Here is a 23,299-nt window from a genome sequence, read left to right on the forward strand (position 1 = left end):
AGCATCCCCCAGTTTTACCAGGGAACGGTCCTTTATGCGCAGCTTTGTAGGAGCTCGTCGTACCCCACTGCTGCGGGAGGAACAAATTGAAGCCGTTGTCGGATGGATGGCAGCTAATGCATCGACTTCAATTAGTTCCAGATCCTCTCAGGTCCAGAGCACTGAAGAGCACCCATCTGTCTCTTCACCACCTGCCAAATTGCCCAGGCAGTCAGAGAGCCCTGGACAGGAGCCATCTCTACTTCTGTTCTCTGAATTTCTTGGCTTGGAAAGAGGGGGCCAGCCAAGCAGCATTTGAGAATTTGAAGAAGAGGTAGTAGGCAGGGATGTGCAACAGCTTTGTCTCATTGAATCTGAAGAGGCTGGTGGGCCAGTCCCTATGGTCAGCACACCTCAGTACGCATCTGATGATGAGACTCAGGTGCCACTTTCTGGTGCGTACTGTGCTGTCGAGACTACCCAGGAGAAGCAGTTGTTTGAAGAGGGCAGTGTAGATGATGAGGTCCTTGACCCATCATGTCGTGAGGTACAGGAAGGAGGTGGGAGCAGTTCTGAGGAAGAGATTCCCTGAATGGCCCAAAAAGGAGGAAGAGGGAGGGGGCAGACTTGGTTGCCTGTAGCCTCCACTTTGGCACCCATTAGGAGCATGCATCTTCCAAAACCCAAAACGGGCGCTCCCAAGACTTGCAGTGCCTGGTTCTTTTTTGACACAGTTGCAGACGACATTTGCTTTGTCAAATGCAAGCTGTGCAATCAGAAAGTGAAAAGAGGGAAAAGTGTCAGCAACCTCAATACCACAAATATGTGGAAACAAGTGCGGACCAAGCACGTGGTGGAGTTACAAAGACACACTGAAGATCTAGGCCAACCTACAGCACCACCTACCACCTCTTCAGCTCGCATTGTGGTGTGGGTGTGGTGGGTCCCCGGGTTCTCCCTCTAGATAACTCTACCTCTAATTTATATCTATGCAGTATCTATATGTACTATGTATTATATTGGGTTGTTCAACTGATGTCTTTACATAGTCATCAGTATTTTATGAATGCCATTACTTATATTCATGTCTGATGTTTACATTGATTATGTATTTTCTACTTCTTTTATATGTCTTGTAATTTGTCCTATTTACTTTACACTTACTAAGTGTTGTGGTATGTACCATTTGTATGTTACTGCTGTTACTGCTGTGCTTTGTATACTTTTAGCACTATTTGGTGCATATATATTCTATATATAGAGGTCGTCCCTGTGGTGTTCCCACCTTGCTGCTGCACTTGTGGTTACTGCCCAGTTTTTATGATTATGTGCTCTTTAATAAAGCTTATATATTTTTAAATTACATCTTGGTCTTGTGTGAACGTGTTCTTTTTGGTCTTGATTTATGGTAGTACCTTCAAGGCCCTGTAAGGGATATTATTCGGTGTTTATTTTTTCAGTGCTTTACAAAGCAGCTCAGTGCGACGAGGCAGTGGAGGAAGCTCTGCACAAAGAGGGAGCAGAAGCAGCGCCTCGGCACAAGGCAAGACCAGTATGGCCCAAATGTGGCAACGTTTTGTGTCCCCGCCACAAATGTCTACACCATCACAGATGGCTCCAGTCAGCAGGAGGCAATGTTTCCGTCAGTTGGTGACAGACTACATGTCTTGCCCTCTCAGTGTTCTCTCAGACGGCTCTTCCCCTTCAAGTTTTGGGTCTCTAAGCTCGATACATGGCCAGAGCTTAGCCAGTATGCATTGGAGGTGCTGGCTTGCCCTGCTGCTAATGTATTATCGGAACGCGTCTTTAGTGCCGCAGGTGGTGTACTAAAAGACCGTCTCATGCGACTATCCTCCGATAACGTTGACCGGCTTACTTTTCTGAAAATGAACAAGGCTTGGATCTCGCAGGAATTTGCCAGTCCTCTTCCAGATTAAATAATTGGTCGGCAACAGTTTCCAGGTCTCCTGTTGTGCTCATGTTTCTACCACCTGAACTGTAATCCCTGGGCTCCAACACCGCCAGTAGCTGCTCAGAAGTGCCGTCTGCACAGTCAACACATGCTCCAGTGTTATTGGGGTTCAGTAACTTCAGCTGATCCCCTGCTGTGTGTCCGGCAATTTCTCCTGCTCTGTCCACATTCACACTACTACAGATTTTAAACTTGCTCCAATTAGGCCTCTGACTACACTCTGTTAATAGTATTTAGCCTGGGCTCCAACACCGCCAGTTGCTGCTCAGATGTGTCTTTGGCACGGATACTCCCTCCTGCCCAGCCTGGTTCCAGCATGCCAGCTGTTTCCTGGTAGTGTCAACGTCACTTTGCCTCCAATACATTGTCCTGTCGGGTTGCGGTCAGGTTAGCCGACTCTATGGTGCCTACAGTTTAGGTGCTTCCTATGTGGGCTGCAAGATCTGGCAATTAAGGCTGGTTCCGTAGTACCAATAGGACTAGCACCCCCTGTAGGACTGTGGGTTTCGGTAACTCTGGCCAGCTCACGGCCTTGCAGCTTTTTTTTTTATGTGTACCTTCTGCTGCCTATCTGAGTTCCAGTACCATTAGCTGGTTCTTTGGATGTCAATCTTGAATATGTCCCCCTGGGTTCCAGTAACATCTGCTGGTTCCAGGCAGAACCTTTGGCTTAGGTGCCTCCTTCTCGTTATTCGAGTTCCACCAACGTATGCTGGTCCTTGGTAGTGCGTTCTGGCACAGGTACCTCCTGCTTAGTAACCGGGTTCCAGTACCATCAGTTGGTCCTCGGTAGTTCCATTGGCTCTTGTACCTTCTGCTACCCATCCGGGTTCCAGTACCGTCAGCTGGTTCTCGGCAGTTCCTCAGCCTTCTTGTACCTTCTGCTACATTTCCAACTTCAAGCTTTTTGAAATGGTTTTTGGTAATCACTCTGGATCTCCCTGACGACGATCCTGAAGATGACAACCCTGAAGACCACCCCTGCTGTGTGTCCGGCAATTTCTCCTGCTCTGTCCACATTCACACTACTACTGATTTTAAACTTGCTCCAATTAGGCCTCTGGCTACAATCGGTTTCTAGTATTTTCCCTGGGCTCCAACACCGCCAGTTGCTGCTCAGAAGTGTCTATGGCACAGGTACTCCCTCCTGCCCAGCCTGGTTCCAGCACGCCAGCTGTTTCCGGGTAGTGTCAATGACACTTTGCCTCCAATACGTTGTTCTGTCGGGTTGCGGTCGGGTTAGCTGACTCTATGGTACCTGCAGTTTAGGTGCTTCCTATGTGGGCTGCAGGATCTGGCAATGAAGGCTGGTTCCGTAGTGCCAATAGGACAAGCACCCCCTGTAGGACCGTGGGTTTCGGTAACTCCGGCCGACTCGCAGCCTTGCAACTTTTTTTTCATGTGTACCTTCTGCTGCCTATCTGAGTTCCAGTACCATTAGCTGGTTCTTTGGAAGTCAATCTTGCATATGTCCCCCTGGGTTCCAGTAACTGTCAGCTGGTTCTTGGCAGTTCCTCAGCCTTCTTGTAACTTCTGCTACATTTCCAAGTTCAAGCTTTTTGAATTGGTTTTCGATAATCACTCTGGATCTTCCTGATGATGATTCTGAAGACAACGACCCTAAAGACCACCCCGAAGAAGATGACGACCCCGAAGACGACGACCCTGTAGACGACGACCCTGAAGACCACCCCGAAGAAGACGACGACCCCGAAGATGATGACCCTGAAGACCACCCCGAAGAAGACCAAGAAGATGACCCTGAAGAAGATGACCAAGAGGACAAAGAACAAGAAGACAACCACCAAGATACAGAAGAACAAGAGACAGAAGACCAAGAAGCAGAAGAACAAGAAGCTGCAGAACAAAAAGCAGAAGAACATTAAGCAGAAGACTAAAAATCAGAGCAAAAGATATTGTCTAAATTATTAGCAGAAGAAGACTTAAGGCCCCGGCACACATAGCGATTTACCAACGATCACGACCAGCGATACGACCTGGCCGTGATCGTTGGTAAGTCGCTGTGTGGTCGCTGGGGAGCTGTCACACAGACAGCTCTCTCCAGCGACCAACGATCAGGGGAACGACTTCGGCATCGTTGAAACTGTCTTCAACGATGCCGAAGTCCCACTGTAGCACGCGGGTAACCAGGGTAAACATCGGGTTACTAAGCGCAGGGCCGCGCTTAGTAACCCGATGTTTACCCTGGTTACCAAAAAAAAAACCGTACATACTCACCATCTGATGTCCGTCAGGTCCCTTGCCGTCTGCTTCCTGCTCTGACTGAGTGCCGCCGTACAGTGAGAGCAGAGCGCAGCGGGGACGTCACCGCTGTGCTGTACTTTCACTTTCACTTTGCGGCGCTCAGTCAGTGTGGGAAGCAGACGGCAAGGGACCTGACGGACATCAGATGGTGAGTATGTACTGTTTGTTTTTTTTGGTAACCAGGGTAAACATCAGGTTACTAAGCGCGGCCCTGCGCTTAGTAACCCGATGTTTACCCTGGTTACCAGTGAAGACATCGCTGGATCGGTGTCACACACACCAATTCAGCGATGTCAGCGGGACCTCAACGACCAAAAAAAGGTCCAGGCCATTCCGACACGACCAGCGATCTCACAGCAGGGGCCTGATCACTGGTACGTGTCACACATAGCGAGATCGCTACTGAGGTCGCTGTTGCGTCACAAAACTTGTGACTCAGCAGCGATCTCGCTAGCGATCTCGCTATGTGAGACGGGGCCTTAAGCAGTGCATGGGGGTGAGTCTGTTCCTCCTCGTGGTGCCCCTGGAAAATACCTGCTGCTGCAGGCCAAACTGAACGCGGACAAATCCTGTTGTAAATCTTTTGTGACAGGCAGAACTGAAGGTGTAATATTCAAACTTTTATAGATAACAACTACAGGAATGCCTGTCACAAATAAGAATATGATGAAGAAGAAGAAGAATATGAAGAAGATGAAGAAGTAGAATATGAAGAAGAATAATAGTTCAATAAGGAGAATATGAAGAATGTAAAAAAAAGAATAATAGGAAGAAGGTGAAGAAGAAGAAGAAGATGAATAAGGTGAAGAAGTTGATGAAAAAGATGGTGCTGCTGAGGATGATGAAGGAGAAAGTGTGGGAGAAGTAAAAAAGAAGGTGAAGAGCATGGAAGTAGTGAAACATAAATATCTGACAAAATATAAAAAATCTTAACATAGTCAATATCTTTGTAACTCTAAACGTCTAAAAAAAAAAAATCCTGCTATTCCCTTTGATTGGGCTAAACCTCTATGCCTTTAATGTCTCCTCCACATCCCCCAATACATTCTACATTATTCTTAGTTGTTTTCCTTCATGTAGAATTAACCTACAAGGAAAGAAAGGGTTTATTTTCATTACGATTTTTGTGTTCCATTGACTTGCATTGGTTTCCGGTATTGGAATCAGCGATATCCGATATTTTTTGGGTATCGGTCTGATCCAATCCGATCCGATATTTCCCGATTTTTTTCCTCAACACTAGTTAACAGTCATTGACAAATGATCGTTTATTCAACCATATAACTATTGGTCATGGGCACATTTTCATTTAACCCCTTGAAGACGCAGCCCCTTTTAGTTTTTGCGTTTACGTTTTTCACTGCCCTCCTTCCCAGAGCCATAACTTTTTTATTTTTCCATCAATATGGCCATGTAAGGGCTTATTTTTTGCTGGACGAGTTGTATTTTTGAACGACATCATTAGTTTTACCATGTCTTTGTACTAGACAACGGAAAAAAAATTCCAAGTGTTGTGAAATTGCAAAAAAAGTGCAATCCCACACTTGATTTTTGCTTGGCTTTTTTGCTAGGTTCACTAAATGCTAAAACTGACCTTAATGATACCACTTTTGTGCAGATACGTTCTTTTGATCGCCCATTATTGCATTTTAATGCAATGTCGTGGCGACAAAAAAAAAGGAATTCTGGCGTTTTTAATTTTTTTCTCGCTAGGCTGTTTAGCGATCAGGTTAATCCTTTTTTTTAATTGATAGATCGGGTGATTCTGAACGCGGCGATACCAAATATATGTTTGTTTGTATTTTTAATTGTTTTATTTTGAATGGGGCGAAAAGGGGGTGATTTAAACTTTTATATATTTTTTATTTTTTTCATATTTTTTAAAACATTTTTTTTCAACTTTTGCCATGCTTCAACGGCCTCCATGGGAGGCTAGAGGCTGGCACAACTGGATCGGCTTAGCTACATAGGAGCGATCATCAGATCGCACCTATGCAACTGAATTACAGGCTTGCTATGAGTGCCGATCACCTATGGTTGTCATGCCGATGCATCGCTGACCCCCGATCACATGACGGGGTCGGCGATGCTCGCATTTCCGGCCCGATGGCTGGAACCGGTAGTTAAATGCCACTGTCAGCGTTTGACAGCGGCATTTAACTAGTTAATAGCGGCGGGTGGATCGCGATTCCACCTGCCGCTATTGCGCGCACATGTCAGCTGTACAAACTAGCTGACATGTCGCGACTTTGATGTGGGCTCAGCGCCGGAGCCCACATCAAAGGGGGAGGCACGACATGCGCAGTACATGTACGTTGCATGTCGTGAAGGGGTTAATATTTATGGAGACGTATACTGGACAATATAATCAGTCTTCCCGGTCATAGCGGAATGTTGCCAACCATCCAGAAACTCGTGGTCAAGCCCTTAAAACTTATTTCTCTGTCTGCAAAAATAAATCGATGCGTTTGTTATCTTATTGTATTTGGATACATTTGTTTAGATTATTATGACTGTAATTATAATTTACAGCTTACTCTGAACGCTGCTAATGTTGTCATATTAGAATTATGGGCTGTAGACAAGAATCATTTATAATTTTAATGATTTAATATGGCTTTTCACAGTTGGTTATCTGTGATTTTTATTACGTGGTGCAACCCCCCCCCCCCCACAAAAAACCAACTTTGCCACACTGACGTAGCCTTGATATGGTTTAGACCAATTATTAGACACCAAACATTATTAAAAATCTTTACATTACCTAAGTTATGTAAGACAAAGTCAAGGTTAGATTCTGCATTATCCTGGGCAACACTTTGTATATCAATATCTTGGTCAAGGAGAATTCTTGGTGCTCTTTCCCCACTCCCCACATAAACACTTTATTATCCAGGACTTGGGCCATGTGCCCATCCAGTGCTCCCTCACCCAGGTTCCTAAGTACAATCTATGGACTGACCTTACCTGTTCCATCTTAATAAGGAAACAGTCAATAAAATCCCGAGGATCATTGGGGTCTAAAGTTTCCTTATGCATTTCCACACGTTTTCCAATAACTTCCTGAATGCTATCAATGGCATTAAAAAGTTTATGATGAGGCCCGGGCATCTTTGCTACAATTTTTGGATAGACATTGTACATCTGAAAGAAATTAATGTAGTAAAGTCATAGCTTGTAGAGCTTTCCATTAACATCTTTCAGGACTGGAAGTAAACCCTTCCTTACCTGTCCCCAAACGGAGCTAAAACCTTTAAAAATTTCATTCAGGAGGCCCAAAAGCTTCAGAAATTCTTTGTCCTCATATTCAAATCGATCTCCAAATACCACTGAACAGATGACATTAGAGACCGCTTTGGCAAAGAAGAATGTCGGATCCAATGGTTGGGCTGTTACGGGAGAAGAGGCAATTATATTTAGGACTTTATTTTGTTCTAGTTTTTGAGGACTTGCAGCAGGGTGTGTGATGGCTGCCATGAACAGAACATTACAGAATGGTAACAAAATATTCCCATCTGCAGAAAATTAAGGAGTAAATGTTCCTGTTCAAGAAAGTAGGTATTAGCAGAAGAGCTATATTTCGAGTGTTTTCTGTGTGTATCGTGTCTCTATCTTACCTTATGCAGATAGCTATATTTTAACACTGTCAACCCACTCACTCTCTAAACTATAGTAAATTGTCTCTGCTCATTCTTTCCCAGTCTACACAGTAAATCTAATAAGTGAGCTATAGATAATACGGTGTCTCAGATTTAACAATCTGCTTTAGTAGGGTATCTGGAAACTGTTTCAAGTTTTTTTTACTAGAATGGTCATATAAAAATATAAATACTTATTAACATATTATATCAATTATAGAACAATTTTCTTCTAAGCATGTTTTCTTTAGTGGTGCGTATTTTGATGTTGTTCTCACCATTGCTCTTTCGAAATTCTTCCACAAGAAATTGGGCCTCTTCTTGAATTCTCTGTTCAATGCTTCTTTTACCCATTCCAAAGTTCCTTAATGTCATCAGAGAAAAACGGCGCAGCTGTCTCCAGCGCTCACCATTACTGCCTATCACCCCTGTAAAAGTAAATAGTATTACTTGTAGCAAAATCAATGACTTAAGGAAACTGTAAGAAACCAATAAAAGCGAATGTTCCACCCTCAATATTTCATAGCAGCTCTGGGATCACTTACACTATTTCTCAGTACCCAGGCGGCATTAGGAGCTGGGCTTGTTTGCCATTTCCATACCTGTAGCCCTGAATGAACAGATCCATTTATTCTCAACTTAAATAAAGCATCCCCCAGTCACCTCACCTAGTGGATGGTGAAATGGAGCCTTATATTTTCCACTAACATTTATAGCATACTTTGGGAATATGTGAAAAATATGCAAACCCTTATTTTAATTGTAGTGTGTCCTCAGAAAATTAAATATTATTTAAACTAGAATGTTAATTGTATTGACCACAAAGTATAGAAAGGAATGGCACCAGGCGAGAAAATGATTCGATACCCGGATTAGGGTTCCATTGAAGACACAAGTGGCACATGTGTTGCAGCAATATGCGGGTGGTGCTCAACAATGAAGTATATGTAAATCCGAGAACAGAAAAAGAAGTGGCACTCACCCCAATGTTGCTGTGAATCAAAGTCCTTTATTCATGTCATGCTGTAATGGACATAATACGGAGAGGCGGCTGGTAGAGGAAAAGGTGCAGGGGAGAGGAAAGGACAACGGCCGTTTCGCGCTTGTGCGCTTCCACGGGTCCAGGTGCATGAATTAAAAACGTCATATCCTATATAGGAATCTAGACGACTAAATACATACAGGTGAGTGATAAAAACAACACTAATTATAAACACCAAATAACACGTATAGACGTCTTGAATATTTTTCATAGAAAGTTACATTTACCGGACGATAGCTTTACAAAATGAATATATAATTTTTTTACAAAAAAATGGTCATATCAAGTTTGTCGTTTAGTCCGATAGGTCCCTGTGCGTTAGTTTCCATAATCCACTTAGCTTCGCATTGAAGTAGCAATTTTTTGCGATCCCCCCCATTAAGCGGAGTGCTAACTGTTTCAAGACCCGCAAATCGTAGAACATTTGGGTTTGCATTATGCATCTCCCGCATATGTTTAATGAATCGGGGGCAACCCTTACCGGATGCAACGGAATTATAATGTTCTCTGAATCTGTGAAACATGGGACGTATGGTTTTCCCGATATAGAAAAAGTGGCAGGGACAACGAATAAGGTAAACTACGTACTGGGTTTTACATGTAACTAATTGCCGGACTGTATGACAAACAGGACCAATGTGAATAGGATTGTCGAGGAGTCTAAGATGGCAGAAACTACAACTCCCACATTTATGATTACCAGTAGGTTGTAATTTTTTCAACCAATTCTTTTTTGTGGGCGCCAATCGTTTTTTAACCAAAAGATCTCCTAAATTTGTCGTGCGTTTATATGCGAAAGTAGGGTGATTAACCAATACTGAGGATAATTCTCTATCATTCTGCAAAATGTGCCAGTTTTTATTTATAGCCGCATAAATTTCTTTATCCATTGGGCTATGTGTAAAGGTAAATACGAATTTTGTGTTTTTATCCGTTCTCTCGCTACGAGCGGTTGTAGACCTTTTACGATTTCTTAATAAATCTGATTGTGTTAGTTTCATCACCCTGCTTTCGGCTTTTGACAAAATTTTGGAGGGGTAATTTCTCTTAAGAAGATTAGTTTTGAGTTCGGTTATTTGCTTTTTAAAAATTGCGTCGTTATTATTGATTTTTCTATAGCGAATCATTTGGCTATAGGGTATACTATTCCTTGTATGGAAAGGATGAGCGCTATTAAAATGAAGTATGCTATTAGTTGCAGTAGGTTTTTTATGTACCGATGTATTTATTATTCCTTCTGTTATATCAATTTTCACATCGAGGAATTCAAGCGAATCACCTCCAAAACAAGCTGTGAATTGCATATTGTCCTCATTGATAGAATTAAGGTGGGCAGTAAAGTCAAGGAAATCGTTTTTTGTACCATCCCACACGATAAAAATATCGTCCGCAAATCTGTGGTACGCCCGTATAAAGTGCAGAAACGGATTGGTAACGGAAGTGATATATTTTTCTTCAAAGACCGCTAAAAATAAATTTGCAAAAACGCATGCAACGGGCGTGCCCATTGCGGTTCCTGTGCATTGCAGGAACCATTTATCACCAAATTTAAATGCGTTGTGTGCCAAAATAAATTGCAAACTCTCAGAAATTAATTCAATAAAATCACGATCTTTGTCAGTGTTGAGCAGAATCGTTCGAATGGCATCAATGCCTTTATCATGCGGAATCCTTGTATATAAGTTCACAATGTCTATTGAGACCAGAGAGAAGGTTGGTTGCCAATCTAAAGTTCGTAAAGCTGATAAAAAATCCCCCGAGTCTTTCACAAAAGATGGAATCTTACGCAGCAGTGGTTTGAGTAACCAATCGAGGAATTTGGACAGGGGTTCTGTTAGGGATCCAATCCCTGATATTATAGGGCGTCCCGGTGGTCGAGTAGCATTCTTGTGAATTTTAGGTAAACTGTACCAATTTGGAGTGATGGGAAATTCTGGTAAAAGTTTTTCTGCTTTACTTTTAAGTAATATACCTTTGGTTACATATTTATTAAGCAATAAACGTAATTTCTCCTTAAATTTAAAGGTAGGATTATGATCCAAAGAGGTATAGGTGACTGTATCATTCAATTGGGACAAAGCTTCCTCGACATAGTATTCTCTATCGAGAATAACTATATTGCCACCCTTGTCCGCTTTCCTGATGATTATATCATCCCACTGTTGCATTTCACGTATTGCTTGTTCCTCATTATATGATAAATTTTTTTGTGGCTGACGATACAAGATAGCTTCCACGTCTTTTAAAACAAGTTCCTGAAATAAATCAACGACGTTTCCCGGAGAAATGGGGGGCATATAAGTTGATTGTATACCACCTTTAAACGGTTCAATGTTGACTGAGATGTCAAAATTAATATCCGGATTCTGTGTTATAGTAGTAGATTCACTCAGGCCGGCTAAAAGCCACACATCCTCGATATCTTTTAGATTTGCCGGCGGGAAAGCCACGAAACCCAAATTTCCAATGGAGACTGGAGTTTCTGTAGAAGCAGTGGAGAAAGTTTTTTTATTTTTGGTGTTTGAAAAAATTTTTTTTAAATGTAGCTTCCTTGTGGCTTTAAATAAGTCAATTTTAAATTCGGTTAGATTGAATTCTCCCGGAATACAAAAGTTCAAACCACGCGATAACACATTTTTTTGTTCCGGAGTCAGTGTTTTTTTGGACAAATTTATAATCTGGAGCTCATTGGTGCTAGATACCTGTTTGCGTTTTCTTTGTCCATCTATTTTTCCGTCCTCCTCGTCGGGTCTTTTTTCTAAAGGGACATCTACCCGCATGGATGCTGTTGCAGAGTCAATATTCTCAATTGATTCCTCCACACCGCTAGAATCAGAATCCGTCACCCATCCGTCTCTTTGTGATTTACGCTTATTAAATTTCCTAGGAGGTTGGTTTCTTTGAAAGTTTTTTCTTTTATTTTTATTCCATGAAAAAATCTGCCCTGAAGCAAAATCATTTTTATCTCTCAAAAATTTCTCTTTTTTCTTTTGTTTAGTCTCTATCTGTATTAAAACCAGTTTTTTATCAAGTTTTTTGAGAAAAGCTTTATTTTGTGTGTCTGTCACACGTGAACTTAATTCTTGTTTCGCGCCATCCAACTGCTCACATAGGGTAGTATATTCTTTCTCATTTTGAGTGATGACTAATGCCAAAAGATTGCGTGAACATTGCAAATGAATTTCTTGCCAAGCTTTTTGAAATGTTTCATCTCCAAAAAATTGTGAAATGTCTTTATAAACGCGAAGACCCCTCGGAACACGTCCACAATCCACGTATGATTTCAGTGACTTAATAGTCCAGTAAAGTCTAATCTCTCTCTCAGCTAGAGAGTATATTTTAGATTCGAGTGTTTTGGTGCTAATTAGTGAAAGTTCATCTTTATGGTTTAGTCGTCTAGATTCCTATATAGGATATGACGTTTTTAATTCATGCACCTGGACCCGTGGAAGCGCACAAGCGCGAAACGGCCGTTGTCCTTTCCTCTCCCCTGCACCTTTTCCTCTACCAGCCGCCTCTCCGTATTATGTCCATTACAGCATGACATGAATAAAGGACTTTGATTCACAGCAACATTGGGGTGAGTGCCACTTCTTTTTCTGTTCTCGGATTTACATATACTTCATTGTTGAGCACCACCCGCGTATTGCTGCAACACATGTGCCACTTGTGTCTTCAATGGAACCCTAATCCGGGTATCGAATCATTTTCTCGCCTGGTGCCATTCCTTTCTATACTTTGTGGTTTTTGCATTTACTTTTGGACTATTTGGAATTGAGCACAGGCAAAAAGAAAAAGATCGTTACATATTCGATTATATTATTTCATTCACAATGGAAACCAGTCATGAAGATCTCATGGATTCTGACACAGGCACTTTATCGGAGTCTGGTTTATTGGCTGGTAGAGCAGGTGCAGACGAGTTCTTTATGGACTGCAACCATAAAGATGAACTTTCACTAATTAGCACCAAAACACTCGAATCTAAAATATACTCTCTAGCTGAGAGAGAGATTAGACTTTACTGGACTATTAAGTCACTGAAATCATACGTGGATTGTGGACGTGTTCCGAGGGGTCTTCGCGTTTATAAAGACATTTCACAATTTTTTGGAGATGAAACATTTCAAAAAGCTTGGCAAGAAATTCATTTGCAATGTTCACGCAATCTTTTGGCATTAGTCATCACTCAAAATGAGAAAGAATATACTACCCTATGTGAGCAGTTGGATGGCGCGAAACAAGAATTAAGTTCACGTGTGACAGACACACAAAATAAAGCTTTTCTCAAAAAACTTGATAAAAAACTGGTTTTAATACAGATAGAGACTAAACAAAAGAAAAAAGAGAAATTTTTGAGAGATAAAAATGATTTTGCTTCAGGGCAGATTTTTTCATGGAATAAAAATAAAAGAAAAAACTTTCAAAGAAACCAACCTCCTAGGAAATTTAATAAGCGTAAATCACAAAGAGACGGATGGGTGACGGATTCTGATTCTAGCGGTGTGGAGGAATCAATTGAGAATATTGACTCTGCAACAGCATCCATGCGGGTAGATGTCCCTTTAGAAAAAAGACCCGACGAGGAGGACGGAAAAATAGATGGACAAAGAAAACGCAAACAGGTATCTAGCACCAATGAGCTCCAGATTATAAATTTGTCCAAAAAAACACTGACTCCGGAACAAAAAAATGTGTTATCGCGTGGTTTGAACTTTTGTATTCCGGGAGAATTCAATCTAACCGAATTTAAAATTGACTTATTTAAAGCCACAAGGAAGCTACATTTAAAAAAAATTTTTTCAAACACCAAAAATAAAAAAACTTTCTCCACTGCTTCTACAGAAACTCCAGTCTCCATTGGAAATTTGGGTTTCGTGGCTTTCCCGCCGGCAAATCTAAAAGATATCGAGGATGTGTGGCTTTTAGCCGGCCTGAGTGAATCTACTACTATAACACAGAATCCGGATATTAATTTTGACATCTCAGTCAACATTGAACCGTTTAAAGGTGGTATACAATCAACTTATATGCCCCCCATTTCTCCGGGAAACGTCGTTGATTTATTTCAGGAACTTGTTTTAAAAGACGTGGAAGCTATCTTGTATCGTCAGCCACAAAAAAATTTATCATATAATGAGGAACAAGCAATACGTGAAATGCAACAGTGGGATGATATAATCATCAGGAAAGCGGACAAGGGTGGCAATATAGTTATTCTCGATAGAGAATACTATGTCGAGGAAGCTTTGTCCCAATTGAATGATACAGTCACCTATACCTCTTTGGATCATAATCCTACCTTTAAATTTAAGGAGAAATTACGTTTATTGCTTAATAAATATGTAACCAAAGGTATATTACTTAAAAGTAAAGCAGAAAAACTTTTACCAGAATTTCCCATCACTCCAAATTGGTACAGTTTACCTAAAATTCACAAGAATGCTACTCGACCACCGGGACGCCCTATAATATCAGGGATTGGATCCCTAACAGAACCCCTGTCCAAATTCCTCGATTGGTTACTCAAACCACTGCTGCGTAAGATTCCATCTTTTGTGAAAGACTCGGGGGATTTTTTATCAGCTTTACGAACTTTAGATTGGCAACCAACCTTCTCTCTGGTCTCAATAGACATTGTGAACTTATATACAAGGATTCCGCATGATAAAGGCATTGATGCCATTCGAACGATTCTGCTCAACACTGACAAAGATCGTGATTTTATTGAATTAATTTCTGAGAGTTTGCAATTTATTTTGGCACACAACGCATTTAAATTTGGTGATAAATGGTTCCTGCAATGCACAGGAACCGCAATGGGCACGCCCGTTGCATGCGTTTTTGCAAATTTATTTTTAGCGGTCTTTGAAGAAAAATATATCACTTCCGTTACCAATCCGTTTCTGCACTTTATACGGGCGTACCACAGATTTGCGGACGATATTTTTATCGTGTGGGATGGTACAAAAAACGATTTCCTTGACTTTACTGCCCACCTTAATTCTATCAATGAGGACAATATGCAATTCACAGCTTGTTTTGGAGGTGATTCGCTTGAATTCCTCGATGTGAAAATTGATATAACAGAAGGAATAATAAATACATCGGTACATAAAAAACCTACTGCAACTAATAGCATACTTCATTTTAATAGCGCTCATCCTTTCCATACAAGGAATAGTATACCCTATAGCCAAATGATTCGCTATAGAAAAATCAATAATAACGACGCAATTTTTAAAAAGCAAATAACCGAACTCAAAACTAATCTTCTTAAGAGAAATTACCCCTCCAAAATTTTGTCAAAAGCCGAAAGCAGGGTGATGAAACTAACACAATCAGATTTATTAAGAAATCGTAAAAGGTCTACAACCGCTCGTAGCGAGAGAACGGATAAAAACACAAAATTCGTATTTACCTTTACACATAGCCCAATGGATAAAGAAATTTATGCGGCTATAAATAAAAACTGGCACATTTTGCAGAATGATAGAGAATTATCCTCAGTATTGGTTAATCACCCTACTTTCGCATATAAACGCACGACAAATTTAGGAGATCTTTTGGTTAAAAAACGATTGGCGCCCACAAAAAAGAATTGGTTGAAAAAATTACAACCTACTGGTAATCATAAATGTGGGAGTTGTAGTTTCTGCCATCTTAGACTCCTCGACAATCCTATTCACATTGGTCCTGTTTGTCATACAGTCCGGCAATTAGTTACATGTAAAACCCAGTACGTAGTTTACCTTATTCGTTGTCCCTGCCACTTTTTCTATATCGGGAAAACCATACGTCCCATGTTTCACAGATTCAGAGAACATTATAATTCCGTTGCATCCGGTAAGGGTTGCCCCCGATTCATTAAACATATGCGGGAGATGCATAATGCAAACCCAAATGTTCTACGATTTGCGGGTCTTGAAACAGTTAGCACTCCGCTTAATGGGGGGGATCGCAAAAAATTGCTACTTCAATGCGAAGCTAAGTGGATTATGGAAACTAACGCACAGGGACCTATCGGACTAAACGACAAACTTGATATGACCATTTTTTTGTAAAAAAATTATATATTCATTTTGTAAAGCTATCGTCCGGTAAATGTAACTTTCTATGAAAAATATTCAAGACGTCTATACGTGTTATTTGGTGTTTATAATTAGTGTTGTTTTTATCACTCACCTGTATGTATTTAGTCGTCTAGATTCCTATATAGGATATGACGTTTTTAATTCATGCACCTGGACCCGTGGAAGCGCACAAGCGCGAAACGGCCGTTGTCCTTTCCTCTCCCCTGCACCTTTTCCTCTACCAGCCGCCTCTCCGTATTATGTCCATTACAGCATGACATGAATAAAGGACTTTGATTCACAGCAACATTGGGGTGAGTGCCACTTCTTTTTCTGTTCTCGGATGTTAATTGTATTGTTTTACAATATCACAATATTTATTAAAAACTAGGGATGGGTGAACTCGAACTGTAAAGTTCGGGACCGTACCAAACACATAGTGTTCGGTTACATGGTCCTGAACACGGATTTCCATGTGCAACCCGTGTTACAGTTCGGGTCAAGTTCCGGCTGTAATAAAAAGCATAAAATTAATAATAAACATTATAATTATACTTATCTGTCCAGCGATGCGTCTTCCGGTCCCGCTGTCTCCCGGCCGCATATGCTTCCAGGGCCGTTCATTACCTTCCACCGGTAATCATTGCACTCGGCAGTCTTCGGCTTTTTCCGGCAGTGTTCGTGTGGTGACGTCACTGCTAGTGTGGAGCGATACCTTCCGATATCGGAAAATATCAGATCAGATTGGATCGGACCGATACCAAAAAAATATCGGATATCGCCGAATCCGATACCAGAAACCAATGCAAGTCAATGGGACACAAATATCGGAATGAAAATAAACCCTTTCTTTCCTTGTAGGTTAATTCTACATGAAGGAAAACAGCTAAAAATAATGTAGAATGTATTGGGGGATGTGGAGGAGACATTAAAGGCATAGAGGTTTAGCCCAATCCTATGTTAAGCTTTTTTATATTTTGTCAGATATTTACGTTTCACTACTTCCATGCTCTTAACCTTCTTTTTTACTTCTCCCACACTTTCTCCTTCATCATCCTCAGCAGCACCATCTTTTTCATCAACTTCTTCTTCACCTTATTCATCATCTTCTTTTTCACCTTCTTCCTATTATTCCTTTTTTTACATTCTTCATATTCTTCTTATTCAACTATTATTCTTTTTCATATTCTACTTCTTCATCTTCTTCATATTCTTCTTCATCATATTCTTATTTGTGACAGGCATTCCGGTAGTTGTTATCTATAAAAGTTTGAAGATTACACCTTCCATTCTGCCTGTCACAAAAGATTTACAACAGGATTTGTCCGCGTTCAGTTTGACCTGCACCAGCAGGTATTTTCCAGGGGCACCACGAGGAGGAACGGACTTACCCCCATACACTGCTTAGTCTTCTTCTGCTTATAATTTAGATATCTATTGCTCTGATTTTTAGTCTTATGCTTAATGTTCTTCTGCAGCTTCTTGTTCTTCTGCTTCTTGGTCTTCTGTATCTTGGTGGTTGTCTTCTTGTTCTTTGTCCTTTTGGTCATCTTTTTCAGGGTAATCTTCATGGTCTTCTTCGGGGTGGTATTCCGGGTCGTCGTCTTCTGGGTCGTCGTCTTCTTTGAGGTGGTCTTCTGGGTCGTCTTCTCCAGGGTCGACGTTTTTGGGGTCATCGTCTTCTTTGGGGTGGTCTTCAGGGTCGTCATCTCCAGGGTCGTCATTTTCGGGGTCATCGTCTTCTTCGGGGTGGTCTTCAGGGTTGTCGTCTTTAGAGTCGCCGTTAGGGAGATCCAGAGTGATTGCCAAAAACCATTTCAAAAAGCTTGAACTTGGAAATGTAGCAGAGGGTGCAAAAAGGCTGAGGAACTGCCGAGAACCAGCTGACGGTACTGGAACCCAGAGGGGTAACCGAAGGTACAAGAGCCAATGGAACTACTGAGGACCAGCTGATGGTACTGGAACCCGGTTACTAAGCAGGAGGTACCCGTGCCAGAAAGTGCTACCAAAGACTACCAGACGTTGGTGGAACTCGGACAACGAGAAGGAGGCACCTAAGCCAAAGGCTCTGCCTGGAACCAGCTGACGGTACTGGAACCCAGATGAGAAGCAGAAGGTACAAGACCCAATGGAACTATCGAGGACCAGCTCATGGTACTGGAATCCAGTTACTAAACAGGAGGTACCTGCGCCAGAATGCACTACAAAGACTACCAGACATTGGTGGAACTCGGATACCAAGAAGGAGGCACCTAAGCCAAAGGCTCTGGCAGGCTGGGCAGGAGGGAGAACCCGTGCCAAAGACACTGCCGAGAACCAGCTGACGGTACTGGAACCCGGATGGGTAGCAGAAAGTACAAGAGCCAATAGAACTACCGAGGACCAGCTGATGATACTGGAACCCGGTTACTATGTAGGAGGTACCCATGCCAGAAAGCACTACCAAGGAGCAACAGATGTTGGTGGAACTTGGATACCGAGAAGGAGGCACCTAAGCCAAAGGCTCTGCCTTGAACCAGCTGATGGTACTGGAATCCACGGGGACCTATTCAAGATTGACTTCCAAAGAACCAGCTAATGGTGTTGGAACTCAGATAGGCAGCAGGAGGTCCACATTAAAAAAAAAAGTTGCAAGGCAGCGAGCCGGCCGCAGTTACCAAAACTCACAGTCCTACAGGGGGTGCATGTCTTATTGGCACTACGGAAGCAGCCTTCATTGCCAGATCCCGCAGCCCACATAGGAAGCACCTAAACTGCAGGCACCATAGAGTAAGCTAACCCGACCGCAACCCGACAGAACAACGTATTGGAGGCAAAGTGACGTTGACACTACCCGGAAACAGCTGGCGTGCTGGAACCAGGCTGGGCAGGAGGGAGTACCTGTGCCAAAGACACTTCTGAGCAGCAACTGGCAGTGTTGGAGCCCAGGGATTACAGGAGAAACAGAGTGTAGCCAGAGGCCTAATTGGAGCAAGCTTAATATCTGTAGTAGTGTGAGTGTGGACGGAGCAGGAGAAATTTCTGGACACACAGCAGGGGATCAGCTGACGTTACTGAACCCCAATAACACTGGAGCATGTGTTGACTGTGCAGACGGCACTTCTGAGCAGCAACTGGCAGTGTTAGAGGACAGGGTCAATGCTAGAAACAGAGTGGAGGCAGAGGCGTAATTGGAGCAAGTTTATAATCTGTAGTAGTGTGAGTGTGGACAGAGCAGGCGAAATTGCTGGACACACAGCAGGGGATCAGCTGTTACTGAACCCCAATAACACTGAGGCATGTGTTGACTGTGCAGATGGCATTTCTGAGCAGCAACTGGCAGTGTTGGAGCCCAGGGATTACAGTTCAGGTGGCAGAAACATGAACACAACAGGAGACCTGGATACTGTTGCCAACAAATTATGTATTCTGTAAGAGGACTGGCAAATTCCTGCGAGATCCAGGCCTTGTTCATTTTCAGGAAAGTAAGCCGGTCAATGTTATCGGAGGATAGTCGCATGCGACGGTCTGTTAGTACACCACCTGCGGCACTAAATATGCATTCCGATAATACACTAGCAGCAGGGCAAGCCAGCACCTCCAATGCATACTGGCTAAGCTCTGGCCATGTATCCAGCTTAGAGACCCAAAACTTGAAGGGGGAAGAGCCGTGTAGGAGTACACTGAGAGGGCAAGACATGTAGTCTGTCACCATCTGACAGAAACGTTGCCTCCTGCTGACTGGAGCCATCTGTGATAGTATAGGCATTTGTGGCGGGAACACAAAACTTTGCCACATTTGTGCCATACTGGTCTTGCCTTGGGCTGAGGCACTGCTTCTGCTCCCTCTTTGTGCAGAGCTTCCTCCACTGCCTCAATTCACTGAGCTGCTTTGTAAAGCACTAGCAGCACTGCTCTCCATTGGAATGGAGAACATGATGGAATGCACCAGTGTGTCTTGGTACTCCCACATTTTACGCTCCTGGTTCAACGGTGTTATGAGGCTTTGCAAGCTGTCCCGGTAGCGAGGATCTAGGAGGGTGTACACCCAATAATCAGCCATGTTGAGAATGTGGGCGATGCAGTGGTCGTTTCTCAGGCACTGCAGCATGAAATCAGCCATGTGCTGCAGACTGCCAACTGGCCAAGAAACGCTGTCCCCTGCATGAGGCTTCATCTCTGCCTGCTCTGCATCACCCCACCCTCACTCTACATACTGATTACTAGAGCATTGTGTTCCTCCCTCCTCTGGACAGATGTCTTCCTCCTCCATTGACTCCTCCTCATCCTCCTCACAAAGTGTCCCCTGCCTAGGCCTTTGTGAGGAACCACGTTGCGCAGACTGTCCAGAAGCAGATGGCATTTGTGACTCCTCATCCTCCACCTCTTCCACATCCTCCCTTAGTGCTTGCAGTGTTTTTTCAAGCAGGCAGCTAATGGGGATAGTCATGCTGACTAGTGCATCTTCTGCACTCTCCATCCGCGTGGAATCATCGAAGGCACGCAAAACGTGGTAGATGTCCTTCATAGAGGCCCACTCAGTGGTGGTGAAGTGTGAACGGTGCGCAGTGCGGCTTGTTTGCGCCTGATGCAGCTGGTACTCCATTACTGCTGCCTGCTGCTCACACAACCTCTCCAACATATGTAACATTGAATTCCTCCTGATGGGTAGTGTTGTGAATTCTGTTCTCGAACTCCTTCCTGTGGTCATGAATGGTACTTCGGCGAGTTCTGTCCGTGGACTCCCTCTGGTGGCTGTAAGTGGAACTGCTGGTTCTGAGGTTGTTTCCTCAGCTGCCCTCGTTTGCGGCTAGGCTGGCTTCTCTATTTAACTCCACTCAGATCGTTACTCCATGCCAGCTGTCAATGTATCAGTACTGGTTCAGATCTCTCTCGGATCTTTCTGATGACCTGTCTACTCCAGCAGAAGCTAAGTCCCTGCTAGTTCATTTGTTGTTCATTGTGTACTAAATATATTTCTTAGTACTTGCTAAGTTCTAGTCCAGCTTGCTAACATGATATTGCCTTGCTAGCTGGAAGCTCTGGGCTGCAGTGTGGCACCTCCGCACCGTGAGTCGGTGCGGGGGGTCTTTTTGCACACTCTGCGTGGCTTTTTGTAGTTTTTTGTGCTGACCGCATAGATCCCTTTCCTATCCTCAGTCTATTTAGTAAGTCTGGCCTCCTTTGCTGAAACCTGTTTCATCCCTGTGTTTGTGACTTTCCTCTTAACTCACCGTTAATATATGTGGGGGGCTGCCTTTACCTTTGGGGAATTTCTCTGAGGCAAGGTAAGGCTTATTTTCCTATCTTTAGGGGTAGTTAGCTCTTATTCTGTGAAGAGGCGTCTAGGGAGAGTTAGGTACGCTCCACAGCTATTTCTAGTGTGTGTGTTATAGGATTAGGATTTGCGGTCAGCAGAGTTCCCACTTCCCAGAGCTTGTCCTGTCTTCTAGTTTAACCATCAGGTCATTCCAGGTGCACCTAACCACCAGGTCCATAACAGGGTAGGTAACATATGATGTGATGTTCTGGAAGGCGGAATCGGCGCTGCAGAGCTGCAATGCGCGATCTTGCAATGAAGGAACACCGCAAGTGAGCGCACTCTATGCGGACCTTGTGCAGCAGTGCATCAAGATCCGGATAGTCCCTCAAAAAACTCTGCACGACCAAGTTGAGCACATGTGCCAGTCATGGGAGGTGAGAGAGGTCACCTAGGCCCAGAGCTGCCACCAGATTTTGGCCATTGTCACACACTACCATGCCTGGCTGGAGATTCGCTGGCACAAACCACACGTGGCTGTGCTGCTTGATGGCATTCCAGAGCTCCTGCGCTGTGTGGCTTCGATTCCCCAAAGAAATTAATTTCAATAAGGCCTGTTGACGTTTGGCCACGGCTGTGCTCTTATTGGTCGTAACAGGTAAGCGTTCACGGGTCCATGTGGAGGTAGACTGTGACGGCTCCTGCAGCGCTGATTCAGAGGAACTGGAGTATGAGGAGCAGTCAATGAGTACAGACTGCATTCCTGTAATCCTTGGACATACAGCACCACTCTCAAGATCTGTACCCAGCTCCACAACATTTACCCAATGGGCAGTGAGGGAAAGATATTGTCCCTGCCAAGGTTACTGGTCCATGCATTGGTGGTCAGGTGGACCTTTCTACTGACGGCTTTTTGTAGCGCATATTTAATTTTTCCCTCCACATACTTTTGCAGGGCAGGGACGGCTTGCCTGCTGAAATAAAAGTGGCTAGGCAGTTGTATTGTTGGACTGCCAATGCCATGAGGTTATGGAAGGTGTCAGTCTCCACCAGTCTGAATGAGAGCATTTCAAGGGACAGTAGTTTTGCAATGCCAGCATTCAGATCCTGTGCTCGGGGGTGGTTTGCTGAGTATTGGCACCTTTTCTCCCATGCCTGTGCTACCGATGGCTATAGATTGCCCTGGGAGTGTGAGGATGACAGGGAACGTGGTGCTGTGGGTGGAATTACACTGTGTGTCTGTACAAAAGTGCCAGAGGTTCTTCCATGGCGATCCTGTGAGGAAGCAGAACCAGCTGTGTGTGAGCTGGAGGAGGCTACAGGCAACAGAGTCTGCCCCCTCCCTCTTCCTCCTTTTTGGGCCATTCGGGGAATCTCTTCCTCAGAGCTGTTCCCACAACCTTCCTGAACCTCACGCCATGATGGGTCAAGGACCTCATCATCTATACTACCCTCTTCAAACAACTGCTTCAACTGGGTAGTCTCGACAGCACTGTATGCACCAGAAAGTGGCACCTGAGTCTCATCATCAGATGCGTACTGAGGTGTGCTGACCGTAGGCACTGGCCCACCCACCTCTTCAGATTCAGAGAGACAAAGCTGTTGCGCATCACTGCATACTGCCTCTTTTTCAAATTCTCGAATGCTGCTTAGCTGGCCCCCTATTTCCAAGCCAAGAGATTCAGAGAACAGAAGTAGAGATGGCTCCTGTCCAGGGCTCTCTGACTGCCTGGGCAATTTGGCAGGTGGTGAAGAGACAGATGGGTGCTCTTCAGTGCTCTGGACCTGAGAGGATCAGGAACTAATTGAAGTCGATGCGTTAGCTGCCATCCATGTGACAACGGCTTCAATTTTTTCATCCCACAGCAGTGGGGTACGGCGAGCTCCTACAAAGCTGCGCATAAAGGACCGTTCCCTGGTAAAACTTGGGGATGCTGAGTCACTGGTGCCCGCAGCAGGCACAGAATCCCCACGTCCTCTCCCTGCAGAAACTCCACGCCCACGACCAAGTGCCTTACTCCCTGCCTTCTTCATCTTGGTAGACTGATAAAGATAGGCAGAAAAGTACTAAGGGCTTAGTGTGCTTATTCC

General features: G+C 43.5%; 1 protein-coding gene across 3 annotated transcripts in view; it reads right to left on the minus strand.

Moving 5' to 3' along the window:
- Window positions 1-23,299, minus strand: part of LOC143805875 (cytochrome P450 2G1-like) — a 58,321-nt gene that overhangs the window by 13,934 nt on the left and 21,088 nt on the right. For all 3 annotated transcript variants that reach the window (XM_077285616.1, XM_077285615.1, XM_077285614.1), the window contains exons 3-5: window positions 8,133-8,282; window positions 7,445-7,605; window positions 7,184-7,360 (exon numbers count right to left, since the gene is read on the minus strand). In XM_077285616.1, coding sequence (XP_077141731.1) covers window positions 7,184-7,360; window positions 7,445-7,605; window positions 8,133-8,282 — 488 coding nt within the window. The remainder of the gene's footprint in view (window positions 1-7,183; window positions 7,361-7,444; window positions 7,606-8,132; window positions 8,283-23,299) is intronic.

The sequence above is a fragment of the Ranitomeya variabilis genome, chromosome 2 (assembly GCF_051348905.1).
Source record: "Ranitomeya variabilis isolate aRanVar5 chromosome 2, aRanVar5.hap1, whole genome shotgun sequence".
NCBI lineage: Eukaryota > Metazoa > Chordata > Amphibia > Anura > Dendrobatidae > Ranitomeya > Ranitomeya variabilis.